The 24644-nt window shown below is 38.6% G+C and overlaps 2 protein-coding genes across 3 annotated transcripts in view; both read left to right on the top strand.

The window, feature by feature from the left end:
• The window catches only part of TRDMT1 (tRNA aspartic acid methyltransferase 1), a 52857-nt gene extending 46103 nt beyond the window's left edge, over positions 1–6754 (top strand). For both annotated transcript variants that reach the window (XM_072651628.1, XM_072651629.1), the window contains 3 exons: positions 2723–2780; positions 4059–4188; positions 6086–6754. In XM_072651628.1, coding sequence (XP_072507729.1) covers positions 2723–2780; positions 4059–4188; positions 6086–6186 — 289 coding nt within the window. In that variant the 3' untranslated portion in view covers positions 6187–6754. The remainder of the gene's footprint in view (positions 1–2722; positions 2781–4058; positions 4189–6085) is intronic.
• Positions 6755–19983: 13229 nt separating this feature from the next.
• Positions 19984–24644, top strand: part of CUBN (cubilin) — a 290873-nt gene continuing 286212 nt past the window's right edge. Inside the window, exons 1-3 of the mRNA XM_072651627.1 lie at positions 19984–20194; positions 20665–20794; positions 21432–21527. Coding sequence (XP_072507728.1) covers positions 20073–20194; positions 20665–20794; positions 21432–21527 — 348 coding nt within the window. The 5' untranslated portion in view covers positions 19984–20072. The remainder of the gene's footprint in view (positions 20195–20664; positions 20795–21431; positions 21528–24644) is intronic.

Genomic DNA, 24644 nt, shown 5'->3' with positions numbered 1-24644 from the left:
GCTGCTTGCAATATTTTCTCTTTCACCTGGGAGTTCTGGAATTTGGCCACAATGTTCCTAGGAGTTTCTCTTTTTGGATCTCTTTCATGCGGTGTTCTGTGGATTCCTTGAATATTTATTTTGCCCTCTGGTTCTAGAATCTCAGGGCAGTTTTCATTGATAATTTCATGAAAGATGATGTCTAGGCTCTTCTTTTGATCATGGCTTTCAGGTAGTCCCATAATTTTTAAATTGTCTCTCCTGGATCTATTTTCAAGGTCAGTTGTTTTTCCAATGAGATATTTCACATTATCTTCCATTTTTCCATTCCTCTGGCTTTGTTCTGTGATTTCTTGCTTTCTCATAAAGTCCTTAGCCTCCATCTGCTCCATTCTAATTTTGAAAGAACTATTTTCTTCAGTGAGCTTTTGAATCTCCTTTTCCATTTGGCTAATTCTGCTTTTGAAAGCATTCTTCTCCTCATTGGCTTTTTGAACCTCTTTTGCCAATTGAGTTAGGCTAGTTTTCAAGGTGTTATTTTCTTCAACATTTTTTTGGGTCTCCTTTAGCAGGGAGCTGATTTGCTGTTCATGCTTTGACTTCATGTCTCTCATTTCTCTTCCCAGCTTTTCCTCCACCTCTCTAACTTGATTTTCAAAATTCTTTTTGAGCTCTTCCATGGCCTGAGCCCATTGAGTGGGCTGGGACACAGAAGCCTTGATTTCTGTGTCTTTGCCTGATGGTAAGCATTGTTCTTCCTCATCAGAAAGGGAGGGAGGAAATGCCTGTTCACCAAGAAAGTAACCTTCTATAGTCTTATTTCTTTTCCCTTTTCTGGGCATTTTCCCAGCCAGTGACTTGACCTCTGAATATTTTCCTCACACCCACCTCACCTCCTGATCCTCCCAGCCAGTGTTTGGGGTCTGAGATTCAAATGCTGCTTCCAGCCTCAGGGCTTTGGGCGGGGGCAGGGCTGCTATTCAGTGTGAGATTAAATTCAGATGCTCAGGTGAGGGCAGGGCTGCCTCTCAGGCTCAGTTCCCTCAGGGAGTTTATGCACAGACCTTCAACAATGGATCCAGGCTCCTGCCTGCTTGGAGAGCCCTGGTCTGCCGCTGCCCCTCAGCTTCTGTCTCCCGAGGGGGCCCGAGCCATGGGGGCACCCCACTCCCCCCTCGACCTGCCAAAGGGACTCTCTCACCGACCCCCGTCACCTGTGGGTGGAGGTACTTGTGCGGCCGCTGGAGATCCCGTCCCTGAAGCCCGCTCGGATCTGTTCCTCTCGGTGCTGCGGCCACGGCAGGGCTGTACTCAGCTCCCAGTCCCGGCGCCCAGTCCGCAGCACGAAGGACCTTTTACGAGAGGTTTGCAGGTCTCTCCGGAACAGAAATCTCCCTCGCTCCAATGTTCTGTGGCCTCTGGGTGCAGAATTCGCCGTGAGTTACTTCTTTGTAGTTGTTCTATGGGTTGTGGGTTCGGAGCTATGTGTATGTGCGTCTTTCTACTCCGCCATCTTGGCTCCGCCCCCCAGTTATATTATTTTTAATAAATATGTTGTGAAGATAGAATTGAAAGGACTCATATGTAGTTGTATGTGGGACTTTGGGTAGGGGGAAGGAGTCAAAGAGATCTCTCACAATGGTGGCATTAGATGATGTAGCTAACAGACTTAGTGTGTTGTGGTCAGAGATTCATTCCATGCCATTACTTATGCGGCAGGGACACAATTTGGCAGTCAACTTTATGACCTGAATCCTTTATAATGGGCTGAAGGCAGGAGTGTGCTCAAAATAGCTTGCACAGCTTGCAATAACTAATTGTTAAATTTTCATTGTGAGCATTTACACCTCAAAAATCTGCAAACACTAAAAATTAGGGCTTGATTTATCGTTCTGTTGATGATTTAGGCTTAAGAAAGTGATGGAAAAAATGTTAATAATGCAGATTAAATTTAAAAGCGTGTCATGTGTACACTCTTCCCCCTTCCCAAGAGCTGGTTGTTAAACATTTACTACCACAATCCTGGCTAAACCGCCCCCACCATGTGTTGTTTCTCCCTAGTAAAATTTAAACTTCTTGACAGCAGAAGTTATCTTTTTCTGTCTGTAGAGCACTTAACCCAGTGCTGGTACATAGTTAAGTGCCTAATGAATTCTTTTTTCATTCATTTATCATGAAATAAGTGTTATGAATAGGAAAGCAATTTTAACAAGTCATTTTTTTGTTTCAGTAAGCCCAATACTGACTCTCATTATTTGGTCAACTCTTAATGAATGTTATAGAATATAGTAGGATATGTGGATGTTTTAAAATGATGATGGGTATTTAAAACAGTTCTGAAAGTACTACAGTGTTGAGAAAGTTTGAATGGAAGGGCTTCATGCGTTTCTCCCTTGTGATTTAGTTTGGGGATGGGGACATCTAGATAGTACAGCAGATTGAGCATTGGGCCTAGAGTCAGAAAGATGTGAGTTCAAATTAGCTTCAGACACTTATTGGCTGTTTGACCCTGAGTAAGACACTGAACCCCCTTCTTGCTCCTGTTCCTCCTCTGTAAAATGGGGACACGCTGAAGAAGGAAATGGAAAACAAGGAAAAGAAGTCAGAATACGATTGAATAATTGAACCGCTTTTTTTAGTATTGAGATTATTGGAAGCATTCCTAGGTAGAAATGTGGCATCCATCAGTTCTGAACTAAATAGTTTACATTGACATATATATTAAGTAATTTTCATTTTTTAGCTACGGAAGCTATGTAGAAGGGACTGGATCTGTCTTGCAAACTGCTGAGAATGTACAGGTAATTTATACATTTTCAAATCTCATTAAAATCTTTAAACGTACTCCGTCATAAAGTTCTTAAAATTGTCTTCCCTGCTTTTAAAGGTGTTTATCTGAATATTATTTGGCATTAATTTTACATGTCCCTGCATAATCTTGAGAAACATCATGGCATATCAGTGAAAGGTCTTGGAGTCAGGAAGACCCCAGCCTGGCCTCTGACACTTAGTGACTGTCTGATCCTCAGCAGCAGCCCTCCCCCTCTCACACCTCCCCCTCCCCCCAGAAATGCCCAAGACTGTCAGTTACTCATGAATTCTAATGTTTGTCAGGGGAGATTGGTCCCTGGACCAAAAAAATCATCTTTCTGCATGGGAAAAAAATGCTATCTTACATATTCAAAATATTAATTATTATAGAACCTTTTAAATTTAGTGTTTGTTGGGTTTAAGAATGTACCTACAATTATTTTTATGATTTCATGCAGTTCTTTTTATTTCCCCCAATATTGTCTCCATTAGTAAATATTCTGCCAACACCTTGTACTTCTACTGACTTTACACTGGAGCCTCACTTATATACCTTTGGGTCTGTGTTATTAAGGACTGCTTTCCAGTGAAGTCCAATTTTTAACAAGATTCCTTTGGGACTTCAGCCCTAAATTTCAGTGAATGGAATTGAAATCGGATCGGTCTTGTACTGAATTCTACTATAAATAGTAGCAAGGTTTCAGTGCATTCTTCTCTGTCCTGTTAAAACATTGCTATTAATATAAATTTACCCTCATTAAAAATGTCATCAAAGTCAACTAAATTTCTAGATCTGATAAATGAGTTTACTTAATGCAGTTTGTCACTTGAAGAGGTTGTCATTAGTTGGTGAAATGGGTGATAGACAGCACAAGCTACCATGTTCCTCTTCTTAGCTTTGTGAAGCTGTTGGAGGCTGCTGATGTTTTCTCCTGGCATAGTCCATGCCCCTTTTCCTATGGTTCTTTTATCTTGTGTTCGGCAACAGTTTACAGTTCTGTGGTTAAATGTTTGAGTAAAAGCATAGCTGATAATTACAGTAGAAAAATGTCCTGGCTTTTTCTGCACTATGATTTATTTCTTTTTTAGTTTCTGTTGGCATTAATGTGTTTATGACGCAGTTTAGGGTACTAAGCCATTTTACTCAATGTGGGACACTTTGTAACCTTACTGATAATAGAAGATATGTCTGTATTCTTCTACAATATTACACAGCAATTTTTCTTAAAAGCAATTACATACACTTTTGATATCTGATGTATTTACAGATTGAAAATGTGTACGTGTCTCTTGATACCTTGTCAGAAGAAGAGAAGCTCATGAAGTTGTCAATGCTTAAATTGCGGTATTTTACCCCCAGAGAAATAGCAAACCTTCATGGATTTCCTCCAGAGTTTGGTGAGTACAATGCAGGTAATCACTGATTTCAGTATGCTGTTATCCATCTGTAACACGAGAATAGCTCCCATCTTCCCTTAATTCCCCTCAAACTGGGAGAGCGCTAGGGAGGGGGGCAGTAGACATTTGCATTCATAACATTTATAGATAAAATCTTTCTTCTCAACTTTGTTTTTGGATTTTATTTAGGGAAATAATGTTATTTGTGTAAAAGGAACAGGTCTTTTTGATAGTTGTGAGATTTAGAAATATACGCTTCAGTCATTTAAATCACATTTTAAAAGCATATTTATTTTATATATATGTAAGCATATATATACATGAGTGTGTATACATATACATATATATACACTCACATGTATACATTTAAACACATACATGAATATGTATGTGTATTGCTTCCACCTAAGACCTGCTTCAGGGTCTCCTGATGTGAAGGTGACCTTGGGTTTTATCAAATTAGAAAAGCTTCAGAATGATAAGCTTAGCAATGGACAGTGTAACTCTTGTTTAATAACTAATTTAGCTGAATTTGGGAGAAGCCCATTGTCCCATTGGCTACACTGTAATGAATTTATGCGTACAGAAACTCTCAAAGACTGCCTACCATTGTGGAGGGGCTGTGATCTGCCTTGGTGGAAAGAGTACCCCTACCACCAAAATTATCTGTCACTGAAATGTTGATAGATCTGTATGCTAAGGGGAACTATAAAATGACTGATGAACATTATCACTGTTTTTATATTTATAGGTCACCCTATTGACCGCTAATCAGAATTTGATGTGTTTTGAATTATTTTTTTAGTTGTGGTGATGGATTTACGGAAGTCCTATCATACTGTTTGTCTTGGTTCTGTTTGTGATTAGTGAATATATTTCTGAAGTATCTGTCCCACATTATGGGGTGAAGTCCCTTTCTGGAATTGAAGATAATCAGTGAAATATTCTGGTTTTTTATTATTCTTTGTAATATTTTAGTTTTTATTTAAGTCCAATGTTATGTGTCTTCTGCCTTAATTGTAACAAAATATTGTCTTTGGGGACTATTAAAGTTGTCCTGTTTATAAACCTGGAATTACTTTAAATTAAATTATAATTGAGATGAGGTGAGTTCTTTATTTCCTAATTCATATTTTTTGAAAAAACAGATTCATGATCAGGTTGAGGGATTATGCTGCAGAATTATAGCAGTTACAGAGTATAATACTTTATCACACTATACTTTCTCTAAGTTATTTTATTTTCAGTAATAGTCCCTGAATTGTTGACATAGCAGCTTTTCTATGACCACATCTTGACTCTTGATATTTTTAAATAAATATTGTCTTACTATTCTTAATGTTCTTTAATTTAGTTGACCTTAATTTATATACTTAATTAGCCTTTCATCGTGTGGTTGCTATAGTAATGTTTGTCCAAAGTGTAACCTCAATATTATGTTGATCTACGGAGTTAGTCCCTATGTAAAGAGGACATGTCTCAGAATAATATTTAAGATTGAAATTTGGACTTTTGTGTTCTGCAGTGAAAACATGACTTTGAGTATATGCAGATAGGATTTATGGAGCATTGTGTTAAAAAAAAAATGTTGAAAGATATAGAAAAGGTAAAGAGGCAACTTGTGGAGGCAGAGCAGGAGACACAATTGTGAACTAATGGCAGCCACAGGGTCATGGAGGCATTACATGAATTGCATGTTCAGAAATCTCATTTGTTGAGTTTCATTAAGTCATTTGTGTAATTTTGCATCCCTTACATTTAATAAATAGATCCTTATGTGTCTGAAATTCAATCTTATAAATATTTGTACTCTCTCTCTCTCTCTGCCTCCCCTGCCTTCAACCGCCCCCCCCCATCCTTTCTTTTTCTCTCTTTGTCTCTGTCTCTCTGTCTCTAGGATTTCCTGAGAAGATAACAGTGAAACAATGTTACCGCCTACTTGGGAATAGTCTTAATGTACATGTAGTGTCCAAACTCATCAAAATCATGCTTGGGTAATTGTGACATACTTCCAGATTATGGTAATGATATTCCGTCATGTTCAGAAGAGGATGATGAAATTTTTATACTTAAAATTATTTTGAACAGGTTCGACCACATGGTTAAATTTCTTTTAAAATTTGAAATTTTAAGTTACTTAATGTACCTTGTAAAAATATTATCAATTTAATTTAGAAAATATTTATTTAACCACTTACTGTAATCAGAGTTCTTGGCTAGATACTGAGTTTTACTTCCCTTTAAACTTCTCATTACTATCTACTCTGTTTTATAGAATAAGGCCATTATTATTCATACTGAATGTGAAGAATATATCATAAATTTAAATATGCAAATTAATAGTAAGTTCTAAAAATGTGTCCCTTGAGTAAATGAATTAAGATACAGGTATCATATAGTGACCTTCACACATTTAGGAACATTGATATATTCTAAAAAAAAAAAAAAAAAAAGACTTCTACATGAAGCAGATTATGTGGGGAGATCTTTTTTAAATGTGTTTAACAGTGTCATTGATTAATTGTCTATTTTTGTATGCTAAATAAAGATAAGTTGTTTTAATGTGCATCTTGGTTTTTGTTTTGTTTCTTGAGGTATTGATTTTATTTCTTGAAAACATTATATTAAATATGTCTTTCACAGCCTAATTTCCTTTCAGCTGCTTGTAATCTGATTTCTCTCTCCATCCCTTTGCTGAAATTGTTCTTTCAAAATTTACCAATGGAGAATCATTTGCACGCTGAAACAAATGCTGAATTTGGAGCCAAAAGACCTGAGTTCAAAAGACCTGCTTCTGCTGCTTAATCCCAGGGCATCTTCTCCCATTCTCTTTATCTCAAAACCTCTTGACATCATCTTCCACTCTTTCTTCCTTTCCCCTAGTTTCTGACAATGAGCTGGCCCTCTTCTTTGACAGAACTGAGCTGTCTACATGTGCACTTGCCTCCATCTCCTCAGTAGCTAAATTAATGTTAGGCTAGATAATCTCTAAGACTCCTGTTGGTATTAAAACTCGTGATCTGACCCTGAGAGCCATTAACTTATTTTTTTTAGTCTTTATCTGCTTTAACATCTCTGCAGCTTTTCTCATTATTGACCACCTCCTTCTCTTAGCCGGTGTCTCTTGGTTTTAAGACATTCCATAGTCCTGATTCTTCTATTCCCCAGCTTACTCCGTTTTCTTCTTTGCTGTCTACTCATCCTCTTCCCATCCTCTGTTCCTTAAAATGGATATTTCCCAACGTCCTGTCCTTGCCTCTCTTCTGCACATTCTCTTCTTTAGCCATCTTACTTAGTCATGTCAACTATCACCATAGTTCACATGACTCCCGGATCTCTATCTAGCCCTGCTGTTTCTTGAGCTCCAGACTGTTTGCCAGATCTCTGCCTAAATGCTATCTTCATTAGTCATCTCACTAGTCAACATATCTTCAAAGTCACCATATCCAAAGCCAAAGTTTTCATTCCTCCAAAACTTGCCCCCTCCTTTTTATTTTATGATTTCTATCTTGAGCACTTCCATTTGGTCTCCAATTATAAAACTTTAGTTTTATCTTTGACCCTTCCTGCTTCTGTGTATTGGCTGAACTGGATGTTCTCTGCATTTCTGCCTATTGAAATCCTTGTCTTCAAAGCCAAGCTCAGGTCCCATTTCTTCCTAAAGAAGTCTCTTGTCATGCACATCAGAAAGACTCATTTACCAAGTAATCATGCATTTCTCATATTGGTCTATGCAATTTAGTTCTTGTTATAAAATATGGTTGTGTCCCTGAGTCATCACTCCTTCTCTCTGAGGACTAGAGGACCTTTGGTTTCATTGGTATTAGAAACTTCTAGTTGAGTGAACTCCCTCTACTAATACTGGTCAACATCTTTGCAATTTATATTCTTTGAGAGTTGTAACAACTAGCCTAGGGTCGCAATTCAGCACGTCAGAAGCAGGAATTGAACTCAGGTCTTGCCCTGAGGCTCGCTTTCTATCCACTCCACTACCTTGGGTCTCTGAGGACAATGAAGATGTATATTACCATGGAGGGTGGGGCCGCTAGGGCCTCGGCCACCATCTTATCTCCCTGTATGCAGTCTCTCTCAGACCAGAGTTCATATACTTCAGCATCTGCTCCTTCATCTGGTTCCTATACACAGCAAAGTGCTTTACCCCAAGCCAATTAGCTCCTTACTTATCCATTTTCCTCCTCCTGTTGATACACATCCACTCAGTTACACAGACTAAAAACTAGCTCTCATTTTACACTCCTTTGGGTACCCTTTTTGGTGCCTTGAACACCAAAGCACTCAATAAATGTTACTTGATTTGATTAAAAAAAAAACATTTAATACCACCCCCATCCCAAAGTACATATTATTATTTGCAGCAAAGGTCAAGTTGATATAATCTGTCTTAGTTTATCATAATATAAATTTTCTTTTGAAATTTTTCTAATTGGGAATATGCTAGAATTCCTATAGCCATGACTAATTCCTCAGATTAATCTCTTTAAAATATTTTGACTTATAGCTAAACTATTACCTCCATATCTGTTCAGAATGACTTCTCTTGGCTTGTCATTTGTTTTTGCCATCAAAATGTTTTCTCCAGTTCTCCTCTTTTCTCCCCATCTAGGCCCTAATTTGTTCATTAGGAAAATGGCGTGGTATTCACCAGACACATAAAATCTAGAAATATACATTCCTTACCAGCCTAACCCCCTTGGCTAACATTTTTGAACAGGAGGACTGGCTTCAGCAGACTGCAACACAGCCAGTGTGTCATTCACAGCAAAATCCTTTGGAGCTGTCATCTGGCCCAGCCATCCAGTTCAAGAAAGAGCTTTCAGCTAAATTTTGTACATACAAGTAAACATGAAAATTTTTGTGAAATAATCACTAATATAGGCTGCAATTTGGAAACTAATTTCTAAAACAAATGTCAAGTTAACACGATAATTGCTCCCTTTATGGCTGCTTACTTTCCGTGCTTTCAGATTAAGGGCAGAAACAGGAGAGTCAGATTGGAAAATGCAAGGGCTAAACTTTGCACCTTTTTTTTTTTTTTTTCATAGAAGGTACACCAGATCAAAGTCCTCACTCAGGGACCTTGAAAGGAATCAGTCATTTATCACTATGCTTATCTAATCTTATCTAATCTCTACTTTTTTTTTTCTGGTATTCCTTCCTGTGGAGCTCTTGTGCTCTGAAGGGTAGTCACAAAAAACCACATTTATTCAATTTCAGTACATTTAAGTATTTGTTGTTATTAGTCTTTCTTGGGAGAAATCTTGAACTTTCATTCTTTGGGATAATTGTCCAGATAGAAGTGAATGATGTTCTATTCTTCCTGTAGTCTGTATAATCTAGAGATAATTGGAAACTAAATGACAACAGAAAGTGTCATAAAGTGAATATTACCAAAGTTATTTCTGAATTCTTTGATAGAATCTTTGGGATTACTCAAGGGAATGGTATCCATAATCTACTGGTAAACAAGCAAAAAACTACAAAGGAATAAAGCTCTTATGACATCACGAAATGATGACTGACACTGTGAGGGGGTTTTCAATTCTCACCCCCTCTTTCTCCTCTTCAGAAGAAGACCTTAACTGTGTTCAATATATAATAATAATAGAATACATAGAGTGCTTTGTTTTGTAAAGCACAACATACATTCTCTTATTTGATCTTCACAACAACCCTGAGACACAAGTGTTGACAACTGTTAGCCCTGTTTTCCAAATGAGAAAGCTGAGGCAGATAAAGGTTGTGATGTAGATAATGTCTGAGCAGGATTCAAACTTAGGTCTTCCTTCTAGTCCAACACTCTGTCCATGGTGCTACCTAGCCAATCTGTATCACATGTAGGTTCTTCTTCAACTAGGCAATCAACAAGAATTTAAAAAAATATATATATTTTTTATTTAATTAGATATAAAACAATTTTTAACATTTTTTGAGTTCCAAATTCTCTCCCTCCCCCCTTCCCTTTCCCATTCCCTCAACAAGCATTTCTTAAGAATCTATTTTGTGCCAGCTCTGTGCTAGGAAGTGGAACACAGAGACAAAATAAAGTCTCTGCTCTCCAAGATCTTGCATTCTCTTTGGGGAGAAAACATGGACACACCTTAAGTATCTACAAGATCTGTGCAACATAAATATAAAGCAATGGGGAAGGTGGGGAGAGCTATCTTGATAGGAAGTTTCTTGTAGAAGGCAAAAAACCAAAATAACCAAAAACCCCAATAATTCATAGAAAGCAGAGTGAATCTGAAGTAAACAAAACAAAGCCCACAGCTTCCTTCCATTTTCACCCAACTGAATATAAATCATGTCTACTCTGCTTTGAGAAGGCTCATTTTTCTTTACTGTTTCCCTGACCCAGTGGGGAGTTCTCCCATTGCCTCAGGCATCCAATATCCTTCTTGTCATTCCCTGTGTTATCAAATCAGAAAGGATTTGTGATCACTCTTTTAAACTCAATTACATTTTGAGGCTCCTTCATACCAAAGTGTTCCCTTACCCAGGTTTTTTTATTTCTAGGGGATAAAACACCAGCTCTGGAAGGAGGCCCTAGTCCAAATCCAACCTCAGAACTTCCTAGCTGTGTGAACTTAGGCAAGTCACTTAATCTGTCTGCTTCATTTTCTCATCTGGAAAATGGATATAATAATTCCACCTACCTCCCAGGTTATTGTGGGGACCAAATGAAATAATTGTAAAGCATGGTGCCTGGCACATAGGGCTATATAAATGTTACCTGTTGTTATTTTATATTATTTTTATTCTCTCTTGTCTCTGCTTCTGACTCTCCAGACTTTTGCACCTCTACCCCAGGAGCCTTTTCAAGCTAAAAAATGCCTCTTTTTGAGGAGCCTTCTCACCTTGGAAGATGCCTTTCCTATGAATGGCAAGTTCCTCTCCAGAACCACCATTTGAAGAAGTACCACGTCAACCGATCTCTTTTCTTTCTCCCCTCTTTACTGACTCTCTGGACTTCACTTTGCCCTCATGGGGGGCGGGGAGTTACCACTCCTCCCCACCTTCAACTCTCTTTATGTAAGCTGTCCTCCATAGAATGTAAGCTAATTGAGGGCAAAGATTTTTTTCTTTCTGCTGGTATTTGTGTCTTGTAGCTTAGTTCAGTGTCTGGCACACAGTAAGTGCTTAGTAAATGTCCTATCAATCTACAGGAATGAAAACTATTGGCAGCCGCGGGGGGGGGGGGGGGGGGGGGGGGGTAATATATGTGGGAGGAGACGGGGAAAGTGGAAGGAAGCTGTGCACTATGTTCGTTTTGTTGACTTCAGACTCACTGTCTGCTTTCTATGAGTTATTGGGGTTTTTGGTTGTTTGGGTTTTATGCCACCTCCTATCTTGAAATTCCTCTACATCTATCAGATGAATAGTAAAAGGAAACCTAATGTAAAACTTTTATGGTGATTGGGGAGTGGAGAGAGTAAAGATACTGGGAAGAAGGGTCAGTCCTTGACCCCTGTCTTTAAGGACACTGTCTTCCCTGGGGAGGATCCAACTATTGTTATCACTGTGAAAGCTGCTCAAGTCCTGTTCTCAGGAATGGCCAGCAATAGAAGAGATGCCTTTACCAGCTTCCAGGACCTGAATCCTACATTAGCCTAGCCCAGATCAACCAGGGGGCTTGTGCCTTTTACAACTTCCCTGCTTTCTCAGGCTACAGACCACTCTTCTCACCTTGAACGTAGGTTGACCTCCCACTTCAGCTACCACTTTTCCAAAATTCTCAGCTACTTAATTTAAATTTTCAGGCTTATTTGAAGTTAACTGTAGTTTGTAGTTAATGTCTGTTGATATTAAAGCTTCCTTATCTAAACTCTTGGAAAGCATCCACATATCTCTAATAAAGTGATTCTCATTTTATAGTCCTGGCTCTTATCACCTCATGCTTAGATAATGGCTAGCTTTTGTGTAGTGCTTTAAGGTTGATAAAAGCCCTTCACATAAGTTATTTGCTTCAGTCCTCACAACACCCCTATGAAGAAGGTGCCTAGACTATAATAAATATGCCCTTTTCAATTTCTCCAGTTGTAGTCTACTTCATTAGTTCATTACAGACCCTGCTTTCTTTCCAACTCTCTGCTCAAGAAGGATTCCCCTTGTTCCCTGCAGAGTCAGTGTCTTGGTCTGATAATCCAAATTCTCAATCAACTAATGCCACTGTAATGATCTTTTATTACTTCTTAACAAGGTCCCTGTATCATCCCGATCAAAGTCCTTCCTACAGCTTCTGCCCAGCCTGCACTGAGATGTTGTTCTTCTTAACCTTGCTTTTGCCCCTTTGCCCTCAAGTGCCAAATCCTCTTCTCTTCCTCAGTGATCAGCTTGGCGCCACCCCCTGCCCTCCAAAGTATTTCTTGACTAACTCGTATGATTATTCTTGCTTCTTGACTTTGAATTGCTTTGGAGAGATGTACAGATATATCTTTCCTTTAAAAAAATACACATACATATACATATATATATACATATATGGGTCTGTATGTATATATACCTAAATATCTGTACATGTACACATACATATACATGCACACACATCTAAAACTGTTTCCTTCAATATACTGTCAAACCCTTTGTTATATATTACCTTGCCAGAATTATATTTTGGTTTTATGTAGATGTACACATACATGTGGGGGGGGTGCATACACACATACCCACATACATGTATGCATATATATGTGTATATATATACATATATATATAAAACATACATATATGTATAGATAGGTAGATAGGTAGATAGATACTTTATCTCTCCAATACCGCATACTATCTACATGACCCTGGGTAAGTAACATAACTTCTCAGTGGTCCCAGACAACTTTTTTAAGACTAAGAGAACAGGTACCAATCTGCATTGGGGAAAGGGAGCTCTTTGATCAAGAGTTCCCCACACCGATGCAATCACAAGTTCTGTTTCTTCCCAGCTCAAGTGCTTGCCTTTCAATCATTCTTCTTTCTCTACAGCCTACAAACACACCCAGGTCTCCCCTTTCAATTAACCCTACCATCTCCTCAAAATATTATCGTATTTCTCTTCTCTCCTTTGGTCCCAATTCCTTGAAAAATCCATCTACACACATTGCTTCCATTTTCTTTTCTCTTACTTCCATCCCATTGCTGTCTGACTTCTGACCTCATCACTCAACTGAAATTGCCCTCTCTAACTGCTAAGTTGCCAAGTCTCAGTTTTTCTACTTCTATAATGTATCCCACATCTATCTTCTATCTCCCATTCATGCTCCCACCACCCTAGTTCAGCCTCATACTACTGCTCATCTGGACTGTTGTAACAGCCTTCCAATTAGTCTGTCGCATTCGAGTCTATCCTTTCTCCAATCTATCTCCTATAATAGTTATAAAAGTCCTAAAGAACAAATTGCCCACAAATTTTTATCTTGCCTCTAGCATAAAATACAAACTCCTTTCTTGGGTATTTGAAGCTCTTTACAATTTGACTCCTGCTTGCCTGTATCTCACATTATTCTGCTCCACTCACTCTGCATTTTGGTCTTACTTCCCTCCTACTGTTACCTGAATTTGGCCCTTTCTTGCCCACCTTTGAATAGTCTTCCTCCAATGTCTAGAATGCACATGCAGTCATTCAGTCATTTCAGTCATGTCCATTTCTTAGTGCCTCCATTTGGAGTTTTCTTGGCAGAGATACTGAAGTGATCTGCTGTTTCCTTTTCTAGCTCATTTTACAGATGAGGAAACTGGGACAAACAAAGTTAAGTGACTGCCCTGGGTCATACAGCTGCTGAACGTCTAAGGCTGGATTTGAACTTGGGTCCTCCTGGCTCCAGGTCTGGCACTGTATCCATTAGGCCACCCAAATGCCTCCTGGAATGCACATACTGTCTCCTAACTTCCACCTCATAGAATCCCTACCTTCATTAAAAGCTGTACAAATTCCTGCTGGATGCCTTTTCTGATGCTCAAGATTGATAATATTATTTTCCCTGTCAAATTAGTGTGTGCATGTCTATGAAGGCAAATAGGTCCCTGACAATTCATTTCTTCCCCAGCTCAATCAGTTGTGGCACAGGCAAGGCAGACTGTAGCTTTGTAGAGCAGTGGAGTCAAACTCAAATAGAAACACTGATTGCATGTTGACTTAGAAAGCCACAAATTAACATTACCTATTTTATTATATTTTGTTAATCTGGTTCCAGGAGCACCTGGGGAGTTTTCTGGCTATTTCATGCCATTGAGCTGTGAGTCTGACACCTCTGTTGTAAGTGTCCTCTGCACCTCTAACTCCTACAATATTTGAAGATACTGCAGAGAGAAACAGTCAGAGAAAGCAGCTTCACATAGTTCTGGTTTGGGACTTTGAAGGTTCAAAGGTTCATGTAAACCCCAGGCAGCAGAGAAAAGAGCTGACTATGGACATGAGGCAACAAGTTCTGGAAGGCAGGAGTTGAACTAAGAGAGGACCAGACCCATGAAGCCCAGCTGAATGATGGCTCCCCAGTAAAAACTTGTAAAGATATTATGAGTAGAGAAAAAGTATCAGGTCCCTGCTGTCCTGGAGGTGTGAGGTGCCTTGGCCACATTACTTCCTACCTGGGTGTCTCACTGTCAGGGGACACTCTAACCATGGAGGCTGAATATATTTGTGGGAAAGGGTACATTAAATATATGGGAGTGGGAATGATTTTCAGTTATAATTCTTACTATGTCATCTTCATAAATACTTTTGTTTTAAGCTAGTATATCTCCTGGCTGAATATTGAAAGTAGTCTTACAAGTGAAGGCTCATGCTTTTTAGTTCTAGGAGTGTGGATTCACAGAGAAGCCTAGAACCTGGAAATTGCTGCCACTTCCCTTGCCAAGTCCCCCCAGACCTTCAAATCTTTGAGTACCAAGTTGGGGAGTAGCTTTTGGGTGGGGTTTTTGTACTTATCTGTTTATGTGTTGTATCTCACACACACATACACACATAGACACACACACACACACACACTCACATAAAGCTCCCAAAGTAGCTTGTAGGCTACTTGAGGGATGGAATGCTTTTATCTTTGTATTTCCAGGATTTAGCACAGTGTCCTGTGCATCAGGGGTTCTTTCTAACAGCTTGCTAGATTTGATTGATGTGGATTGAATTGGATTAGATTTCCCTCCAGAAGCTCTATCCTGGGCAGGCTGTATGGTGAGTATAATCATTCATTCAATACTATTTTCTATATGAATCTGGATACAGATAGGGTTGGGTACTAGGTGATACTTTGGACAAATTTTTTAAAAAAATGTTGTTTTAATTAAGCACAATCCTATTAGAATTACTGCAAATTATAAAAGAATCAGAAAATGAAGTGCTTAAGTTTAAAGGGGAAAATATCCTAATGGCCATCACTGTGTTTTTAAGAGTTAGCTTGAAGGATTATTTCCAGATGTTGATGATCAGTGGGAAACTGCAAAGGGAAATATTTAGATTACTCATCAGAAAATATTTTATATATCTTTTATATAAAAGAAGAAAGGCTCCAGAAAGGGAGTAATAAGAATACAGCAGCAATTCTAAATTCCCTTTATTCCACAGCAAGGACCCCAGGGCTCTGGCAAAATAAAAATGAAGTTGCTGACTAAGCCACCCACCCTTTCTTGGAATTCATTTTCTAGTAAGAAGGGGGCCTCGTACAGACCCTGCTTGCCTCTATTGTGAACCTCACAGCCACCAAGAGGCTGTTTTTGCCCTGACTCCAACTACCAAAAATCTCTGCCTATTTTCAAAGCTAAGAATAATGCCAAGGTGTAGTGGTAACCAATGGGAGTGGTGACCGAGGGGTTATAGAGAAAGCAAGCTTTTGGTTTATTTGTATCCTGGGCGCAAAGCCCAGCGCCTTGCATTTAACCAATGTTTATAAAATTGTTGTGTGCTTGTGGGGGATGGGGGAATAGGGTTTGAAGGGAGTCAGAAGAAATGCCTCAGACATGTGGACGGCATCGTTGTCTGCGCCTGCAGTCTAGATGGGCCAGTCTTGGATCTTTGAAAGTAGCTGTCTCTTCATAGTCAAGTCAGTGTTTGTATTTTGTGGATGAAACTGGATGAACCAATCAGACAGTATCCATCGTGATGCTGTGGAAATAGAAATTTGCTTTCATAGCTGCCCACCTTGCCCCTAACCCTCAAATGATGAGACTTCTGACTTGACTATTGATTTTAGCTGGAATGGTCTCAGTGAGCTGGATGTGAAACTTTTATCTCATTCCTTCCTTCCTTCCTTCCTTCCTTCCTTCCTTCCTTCCTTCCTTCCTTCCTTCCTTCCTTCCTTCCTTCCTTCCTTCCTTCCTTCCTTCCTAAATCAGGAGTTGTCTGATTAATCCAGTAGCAGAGTAACTGCCTTTACCTCTTTTGTATACCTTTTGCTAAAACAGGAAAATCCTATTTCAGGTGATGAAGGACAGATTGAAATCATTCAAGGGACCTTTCCTGCTGCTTTTGTAGAAAGGGTAGGTCTCAGGAATCTTTAAGAGGTGCCATCAGACAAGCTAGATGGTACAGAGGACAGAGTCTTGGAGTTAAGAAGAGCCGAGTTTAAATGTAGACCCTGATTCTTACTAGTTGGTGACCCTGGGCTCACTTACTCTCAGTTTTCTCAGCTACAAAGTGGAGATCATAGTACACCTTACTATAAAGGGTTGTTAAGAGGATCAGGTTAGATAATATTTGTAAAACACTTAGAACTGTACCTGGCACAAGTAAGAGCTTAGTATAAACTAATCCCTTCTTTCTCTTTCTCTTTCTCCTTCCCTCCCCCTCCTCCAGCTCACATTTCCTGGAAATTTTATTGAAAAGGTAAATTGCTCAAATAGATTGTCTTCTCAGTGAGGGGGTGGGGTAGGGAGGGAGGAGTGGAGAATTTGAAACTCAAACTTTTAAAAACATGTTAAAAATTTTTTTATTACGTGTAACTGGGGAAAAATACTAGATAGGAAACAAAAAAAAAAGATAAAATCCATTAAGACACATACTAACTTATTCTAGAACTAACAATGTCACTTTCTCATTTGAGCATTTTATTTCTTTAACAAAAAAATGCATACATAATTAAATAATAAACAAGAAAAAAAAGAAAAGAAAAGCCAAGTTGCCACGTGATTGATTCTTAACTGATTGAAAAATAATTTCTGGGGTCTCATAACTTTGAGAAAAATAAAATCTGTGTTGTCACATGTTTTGAACCAATAGCTTTGTTGTGATTTCTGTAATAATCTTAGATCCTTTGCTTGAATTTTATGTAGAATTCTCCACAACGATCTTACACGATTATTTCTTAGGTCCATTGCAGGTATGGCTATGAAATTTTGAAGATTTAAAAATCAAATCAACAGATATCGAGTACTTAACACATGCTAGTTTTGTTGAGGAGACAATAATTACTGAAGAATTTTATAATGCTCTAAGTTTTGGAAAGAACTTTACATGGTTTGTAACTTTGAGCCTCACCACAACCAAATCCAGTAGCTACTACTACAAGGCTCAATTTTTATCCTTGTTTTATGAATGAAAAAAGATTCAGAAAGGTCTGGCTAGGTGACTAGTAGATGTCCAAGGTAGGATTTGAATTTGGGTGGTCCTGACTCTGCCTCCAACATTCCATTTGTTAAGCCATACTGTTTAGAACACAAAATGTTGAATCATGGCATAGGTTAAATAATCATGACTACAAAAATAAAAATCCCAAACCCATATAATCTGATACCTGGATTATTTGTTTTAATGAAATTAGTTTTGCATTTAATATTTGAGATGTGTGTATTGGAAGCTTTAAAATCCACCCTCAAAATCCACTAACTGTCTGGAGAAAAGAGAAGATAACAATTTTTTTCCTAATTTATTAATTTATTTGCTTTTAGTTTTCAACAATCACTTCCATAAGTTCCAAATTTTCTCCTCCTCTCTTCCTCCTCCCTCTCCAAGATGACATACAATCTTATATGGGCTCTACACGTACATTCCTATTAAACACATTTTCACATTGGTCATGTTGCATAGAAGAATTAAAACAAATGGGAAAAACCATAAGAAAAACAAAAATGTGAAAAAATAGTCTAAATCACATTTGATTAAATAGTTGCAAATCCAAACAAGTTTGAGGCTTAAATTCCTTGCCAGGACAAGGGCCTGTCTTCTGTGACAGATACAGCTGCACTTTTCTGTCTTATCTCTTGTTAATCATATTCTCTCTGCTGTCATGTAGAGTGACTGTCCTAAAGAGGGAAGATTTCTCTCTTTTTTGACACACTAACTGTTCTTGCTGTCTTCGCGTTGCAGCTTCCTTCCTCATACAGCCCTTTTTGACACTTTGGGACTCTCCATTGGAAATGGAGATGTATTGAGGAAAGACAAGGGATTATAGCACTAACTCCTCTGAGGCAAGTGAACAAAGGTCCTGTCAGAATAAGCACCCAACTATTTTGTGCAAGTTGACTCAGGAGATACACTTAATTTGCCTATCTGCTATCCCCATAGCCAATACTAAGGTACTGGGTAATTTTAGGGTTTCACAAAAAAAAAAAAAAAAAGATAATTGAGAGCTGGGATTGTCAGGAAAGGCTTCATGGAGGTGACATGAGATTTTTTTTTTTAAAATAAAATAATGGACTTTTTTGGAGAATAAGAAAAGAGAGGCAGGTCAGATGTAGTAAAGATAAGGAGGTAGAAAGAAGCAGGATGTTTGGACCTAACTTCAGTGAATGAATGAATGAATGAATGAATGAATGAATGAATGAATGAATGAATAATGAATGAAAAAGAATTTACTACATGCAATATTTTCTACATGCAAATTGCTAGGTATACAAAAAGAGGAACAAGCAACTCACATTTTATTGGAAATGACAATACCTATTGGTTTCAGCTATAAAGCTTCATGGTCCTGAGGACTTTGAGGCAAAGCAGGTTGTAATTCATCTTCTTTAATTCTTCAGATAATCATATCTGTTTCTGATGTCGAACTGTTTGTCAGGACCAAGGACTGACCCTGGTGGTGAGAACTTTATTATTTATTAACTCTCAGTTAGCTGCCCAGGAGGCAAGGATGTTACCCAAAGAAGCAGCTTCTAGGTTCTATTTCCATGGAGAGGTTGCTTCCCAGGATGGTGGTTGCAACTGGTGTTAGTGATGACAAAAGAGCAGACCCCTCCATCACAGTGATTGCTTTCCTCAATGTTGTCTTTAGAGCCTGGACTAGAAGATGAATGGACTGTGTTATCCCCAAGGTTTTTGGGTTCAAAGTCCTGAATTATCTCCAAGAGGGTCTGAAGGAGAATGGGGGTCAGTCCAGTTAATTGCAGTTATTTGAACTGCCTCACACAAGCTACCTCCCCCTCCTTCAGCTACTGAGTTTTCATGATAAGGAAAAATAGGTTGTAACATAGGTAATAACGAAAAAAATCCCGGATTATCTTTCTTATATTGATCTCAACATTTTTGTCTTCCCAGTTCCCTTGGTCACTGAGATCAAAACATGACCAAATTCATTAAGAGAGCCTCTTCCTGTGTTCATTTTTTTCTGGGTAATTTCCACTAGCTTCTTCTAAAGTAGTTTTCCTCTATTGCAAAGGTCAAAAAGATAATAATTAAATCATGCACCACTTAAAGGTAGATTTTGACCTCTTGAAAGTTGAAGAGTACCCGTTTAGATCTAAGATCATTTACCTCTCTCGGGAAAGCTAGAGTAGTGTAGATCTCAGGGAGAAGAAGAACCGTGAAAAGGTTGTGGCTCCACAGGGCAAAGTACATTTGTCAAGCTTGCTGCCCTCTAAACTCAGTCACATTCATCCTGCTGGAGAACAGGCTCAGTCTGACTTAGCAGACCCTCTCAGGAGGGCTGGCGAGGAGCATGTCTTGGCCAGTTCCCCATTTTTCCCTTTTGGTTTTTTTATTGATACATATAGGATTAGGTGGTGACTCTGGGCAACATGAACTGCTTCGGCAAAGAAGAAATGCTGACTACCAGCAACTGTAAGTACTTGAATTACCCTTTTTTGCGAGTAAGTTAGGATCACCCCTTGTCAAATTTCATACCTATCTGGACAAACCAAGGCAGAATGCAACATTCAGCTTAAGGATAACAGAGAAGCAAAAGAAATACCCTGTGTAAAATGTGTGAGAGCACTAACTTTTATAATATCCTCAATTGAAATGTGAACATATCTCCTAATCTGTCAATATTCCATCAGTTAAGTTGCAAATGAACTAATCCCTCTTGAAATTCAGCTACTCTCTGGAGGATTTTGCTGGAGAATAGTTGCAAAGAAGTGGGTAATTGGTGAGGAATCTGGGGAAAATAATTTCATGTGATTTGTTGTATAGGCAGGTAACTGGAATGAGGATTAGTACAGTTTCTTAGGACTTCAGTGGGATGCTTTGCTGCTGGAGGTAGTTTATGACAAATCTACAACCTAATGATATTTTCCCTGGTTTGGTAACAGGCCTCGTATGTCCTCAGAGAGGGGCAACTTAGTGTTTGTTACTGGATCTGCCCAAAGTATTGAGTTTAGGACTGGAACCCAGGGGAAAATTAAAATCAATGAAGAAGATCTTGGAGAATGCTTAAGTCAGGTAATTTTTTCCTTGAACTTTTGCTATGGCCATGGTGAATGGGAGGAAGGGATGAGAGTATACTTCAAAAATGGGGTAGGAAGGAGCTGGTAACTAGAGTTGCAGTTCCAGAAGGCTGAGCAATATTATATAGGCCAGGGAAGTCAGGTATAGCCCATAGTTCACAAACATATGATAGAGCCCTAGAGTGGGCAAAAATTCAGCCGGAATGGAAACATCCAGTAGTAGCAGAGATTGGGGGTGGGGGAAGGAAGTGATACACGAGTAGAATGTGGCAGATATAATTTAATTTATTTTGTTCCCTGTCACAGTCTCCTCACCAACTGTTGTAAGCATTCCAGTCACTTATTGACCTATGCTGGTATTGATATTATAGGAATATTTTGTGGTAAAGTCATTTAGTGTGTTATTGAAAATAACACACTAATGAAATCATGTAAAACTACATCATGGCTATTTTCACTTATTTTTCATGATGCATGATATTATTCTGCATGACATAAATAATAAAATACAAGACCTTAGTACTTAAAGTAATGGACTATTCCTATTTTTGTTAGTATGTAATAAAGTCCTTGTTGCACATGAATGATTTTTCCCAGAGATTTCAGCATGCATATTTTTTCTTTCATAATAGATCCAAACAAACAAGAACAATATTGCAGAATTAAAAAGAGGTGGCATTGGTCTTCTTCACAATGTTTCGTATCAAATCACTTACATCAGTAACCAGGTGAGTCCGACATCTCCTTCCTTTCAGTAAGTGGCACTTCCCCTTAAATCAAGGCTGTGAGTAATTCCCTTAAAGTGGGGATGATTAGTTTTGGTCTTCATTTAATTGTGAGCCTTACTGAGCCAAAGGCATAAAAATCTGGGCACCGTTGACTGAGGGCTCCATCTACAAAGTGAAGTAGGTGTGAAAATAACATGGAATCTCTGATTGGGGCCTGCTGCATGTAATGGTCTGGTTCTAATCTTGCCAACAATTATCTGACGGATTATCCGATGGGTTATTAATCTTAGAGACGTGGAGATTCCCGAACATCTATGGAGACTGGTGATTAGGGAAGTCCAAGGTGAAGAAGAAGAGCCAGCTAGTCAGTATTCCACTTTTCACAGGATCTTGCTTCACTTCTAGGATGTGTAAGGTAGAAAAGTGGGAATATATAGATAGTAGAAGAGTAAAAGGAAGAATGAGATGAAAATATCCTCTAGTTAAAGATAGTCATACAGAGAGTTTGAAAGTAAAGAAAGTCATTTGGTTCGTTCAGCCCGTCCTCTATATTCTAACACTTGATATTATTGATCTTTACGCTTCCCTTAATCTCTCATAGATTACTACTACTAATCTCCCACTAATTACTGCCAGTCCTACATCTAAAAGATTACTCGTATCCAATTCTTTCTCTCTTATCATTGCCCTACCCCAGTTCCAGTTTCTTTCTTGCCTGCCTGGAATATTTCCATAGCTTCCTAGCAAGCCTTCCTACCTCCACTCTTTCCCAATTCTAATCTACCACTATTAGAATAATATTAGTTTACACACGGATCTGGTCACATCATTCCTCTGCTAACAAACCCTTTAGTCACTTCTTAATACCTGCTAAAACTTAAAGTTCAAACTCATTGGTATAACATTTCAGACCCATATAATCTGGGGATAGCCGTTCTTATTAAACTGTAGTGCTCAAAACTAGACAAAACATTCCAGATAAAGTTGTTGTTTGTCCTTCATTCTCGAAAAGGACCATGACATGAGGAATATGATGCCATGACTTGCAAGTGAATCGTATTTAACTGAAGCAGGGCTGTGCAGAGTCACCAGCCTCACTTTCTCCTCTGGAGCCATCTGGGTCTGGTGGCTAGATATAGAACAAGATGACTGCAAGTGGCCCCTTCCAGATAAAGTATGATGAGGGTAGAGTATGATGGGATGATCACCTTCTTGTTTTTGGAAGCTTTGCCCCTTTAAATGCTGCTCCAAATTGTGTTGGCTTTTTGGGCTGCCATATCACATTGAGTGACTCCTGACTCCTATTGAGTTTGGGGTTCACTAAAATCCCCAGATCTTCTTCTGAACATCTGTCATCTATTCATGCCTCCCCCTTTATACTCCTAAAGGTGATTTTTTTTTTGTACTGAAATGTAAGGCTTTATACTTAACCCTATTAAATTTCATCTTACTAGGCTATGTAGCCCAATACCCTAACCTGTTAGAATCCTTGAATCTTGATACTATCAAATCAGTTTGTTAACTATTGTCAATTAATTAATAAGCATTTGTTAGGTACTTACTGTGTGCCAGGCACTGTGCTATGTGTTGGAGATACAAAGAACAATTTTGTGTCATCTCCACATTTGATGAACCTTCCATCTATGCCTTTATCCGAGTTACTTAGAAAAATGGCAAAAGGTATGAGGCCCATCACAGCTCCCTGGGGTCCTCCTCTGGAGATCTGCTGCCACACTGACAGTGACTCATTCACAAGCACTCTGTGAGTCTAGCTGTCCCTCCACTTCTGAATCCATCTAACTGTCTTCTCATCTAATCCATCACTCTCCATTTTCTCTGCAAAAGTAGCATGAAATACTTTGTCAAAAGCTTGGCTGCAATCTAAGTAGCGTGTTACATAGTAGTCCCCTTAGCTGCCAGCTTAGAAGTCCTATCAGAAAAGGAAATGAAGTTAGTCTGGCATGACCTTGATGAAGGCACACGTGCTCTGTGCAGTGGCTTCGCTTTCTAGATGTTTGCTAACCATCTCTTTAATGTTCCTTCCTGGAATTTTCCCAAGAAATGAAATAAAATTCTCTAACCTACAGTTTTCAGCTTTGTCTTCTTACCTTTTTTTTAAAATTGAGACATTGGTCCTTATTCAGTTTTGTAATGTGTCTTCCCTTTTCCATGATTTTTCAAACATCACTGATCATTGCTCGGCAAATAAAATACACTTGCTTGAGGTATGTAAGGTCCTCCAGTTATCGTTCCTTTGAATCAGCTTACTTGACTTCACCAGGGGCAGCTAGGGCCTCCTTTTACTTTCTCCTACTTATCTTGGTTATCAAGTCAGTCATTTTTATGCTGTCATTTCCAGGACAAAGGTAATTCTCCTTTTAAGACAAAAAAACAAAACAAAAACCAAACCAACCACAAAATATGAATTGAACAGTTCTGCTCTTTCTTATTGCCAATTGTCATTATTTCATCCATCCCAAGCAAAGGTTCTGTCCCTTCTTTGATCCTCCATCCCCCCCCCAATATAGCTTTTAAAACCCTCTTTTTGTTTATCTTTCTCATCAGCCAGCCCTAGCTTAGTGTCGTATTCAGAATTCTCGACAGAATTTTAAGACCATACTTTTGTATCTGTCATCTGTTACCTGGCTTGAATTCTATCTTTCACATATTTGTTTTTAAGATCTAAGTTGGTTGATCATTTTTCTGTGCATCCACATCAGTCTGTTTGGATAAATCCCATTTTCCCTCCTTATTGGAATTGTTTTCTTTTGTGTCTTTATGCTTTACACAGCAAATTCTTACTAATCTTCCCTCTATATAATTTGAAATCTACTTTTCCTTAAATCTAGGGTAGATTTCAGATGAAGTCTAGATTACGTCTCCTTCTCTATCACAAACTCTGGGAGAGAGTATTTATTTTCCTTCAAGGACCCCATCAACTAGTTCTTTCTGAGTAGAATTTCCCTTTAATATTTCTTCCATGTTTTTGAAGAATGATACTATCATCAAGTCAAGTCAAAGCATTGTTTTTTATTCTGCTTTTGATGGAGAGAGAGCTCCTGAAGATGTCTATATAGTTAAAGTCCCCCCTCCCCCACTATCACTTTATCATGTCTC

This window comes from Notamacropus eugenii, chromosome 3 (genome assembly GCF_028372415.1).
Source record: "Notamacropus eugenii isolate mMacEug1 chromosome 3, mMacEug1.pri_v2, whole genome shotgun sequence".
Classification (NCBI taxonomy): domain Eukaryota; kingdom Metazoa; phylum Chordata; class Mammalia; order Diprotodontia; family Macropodidae; genus Notamacropus; species Notamacropus eugenii.
The sequence above is the reverse complement of the archived record's forward strand: the minus strand, read 5'-3'. Positions and strand labels throughout refer to the sequence as shown.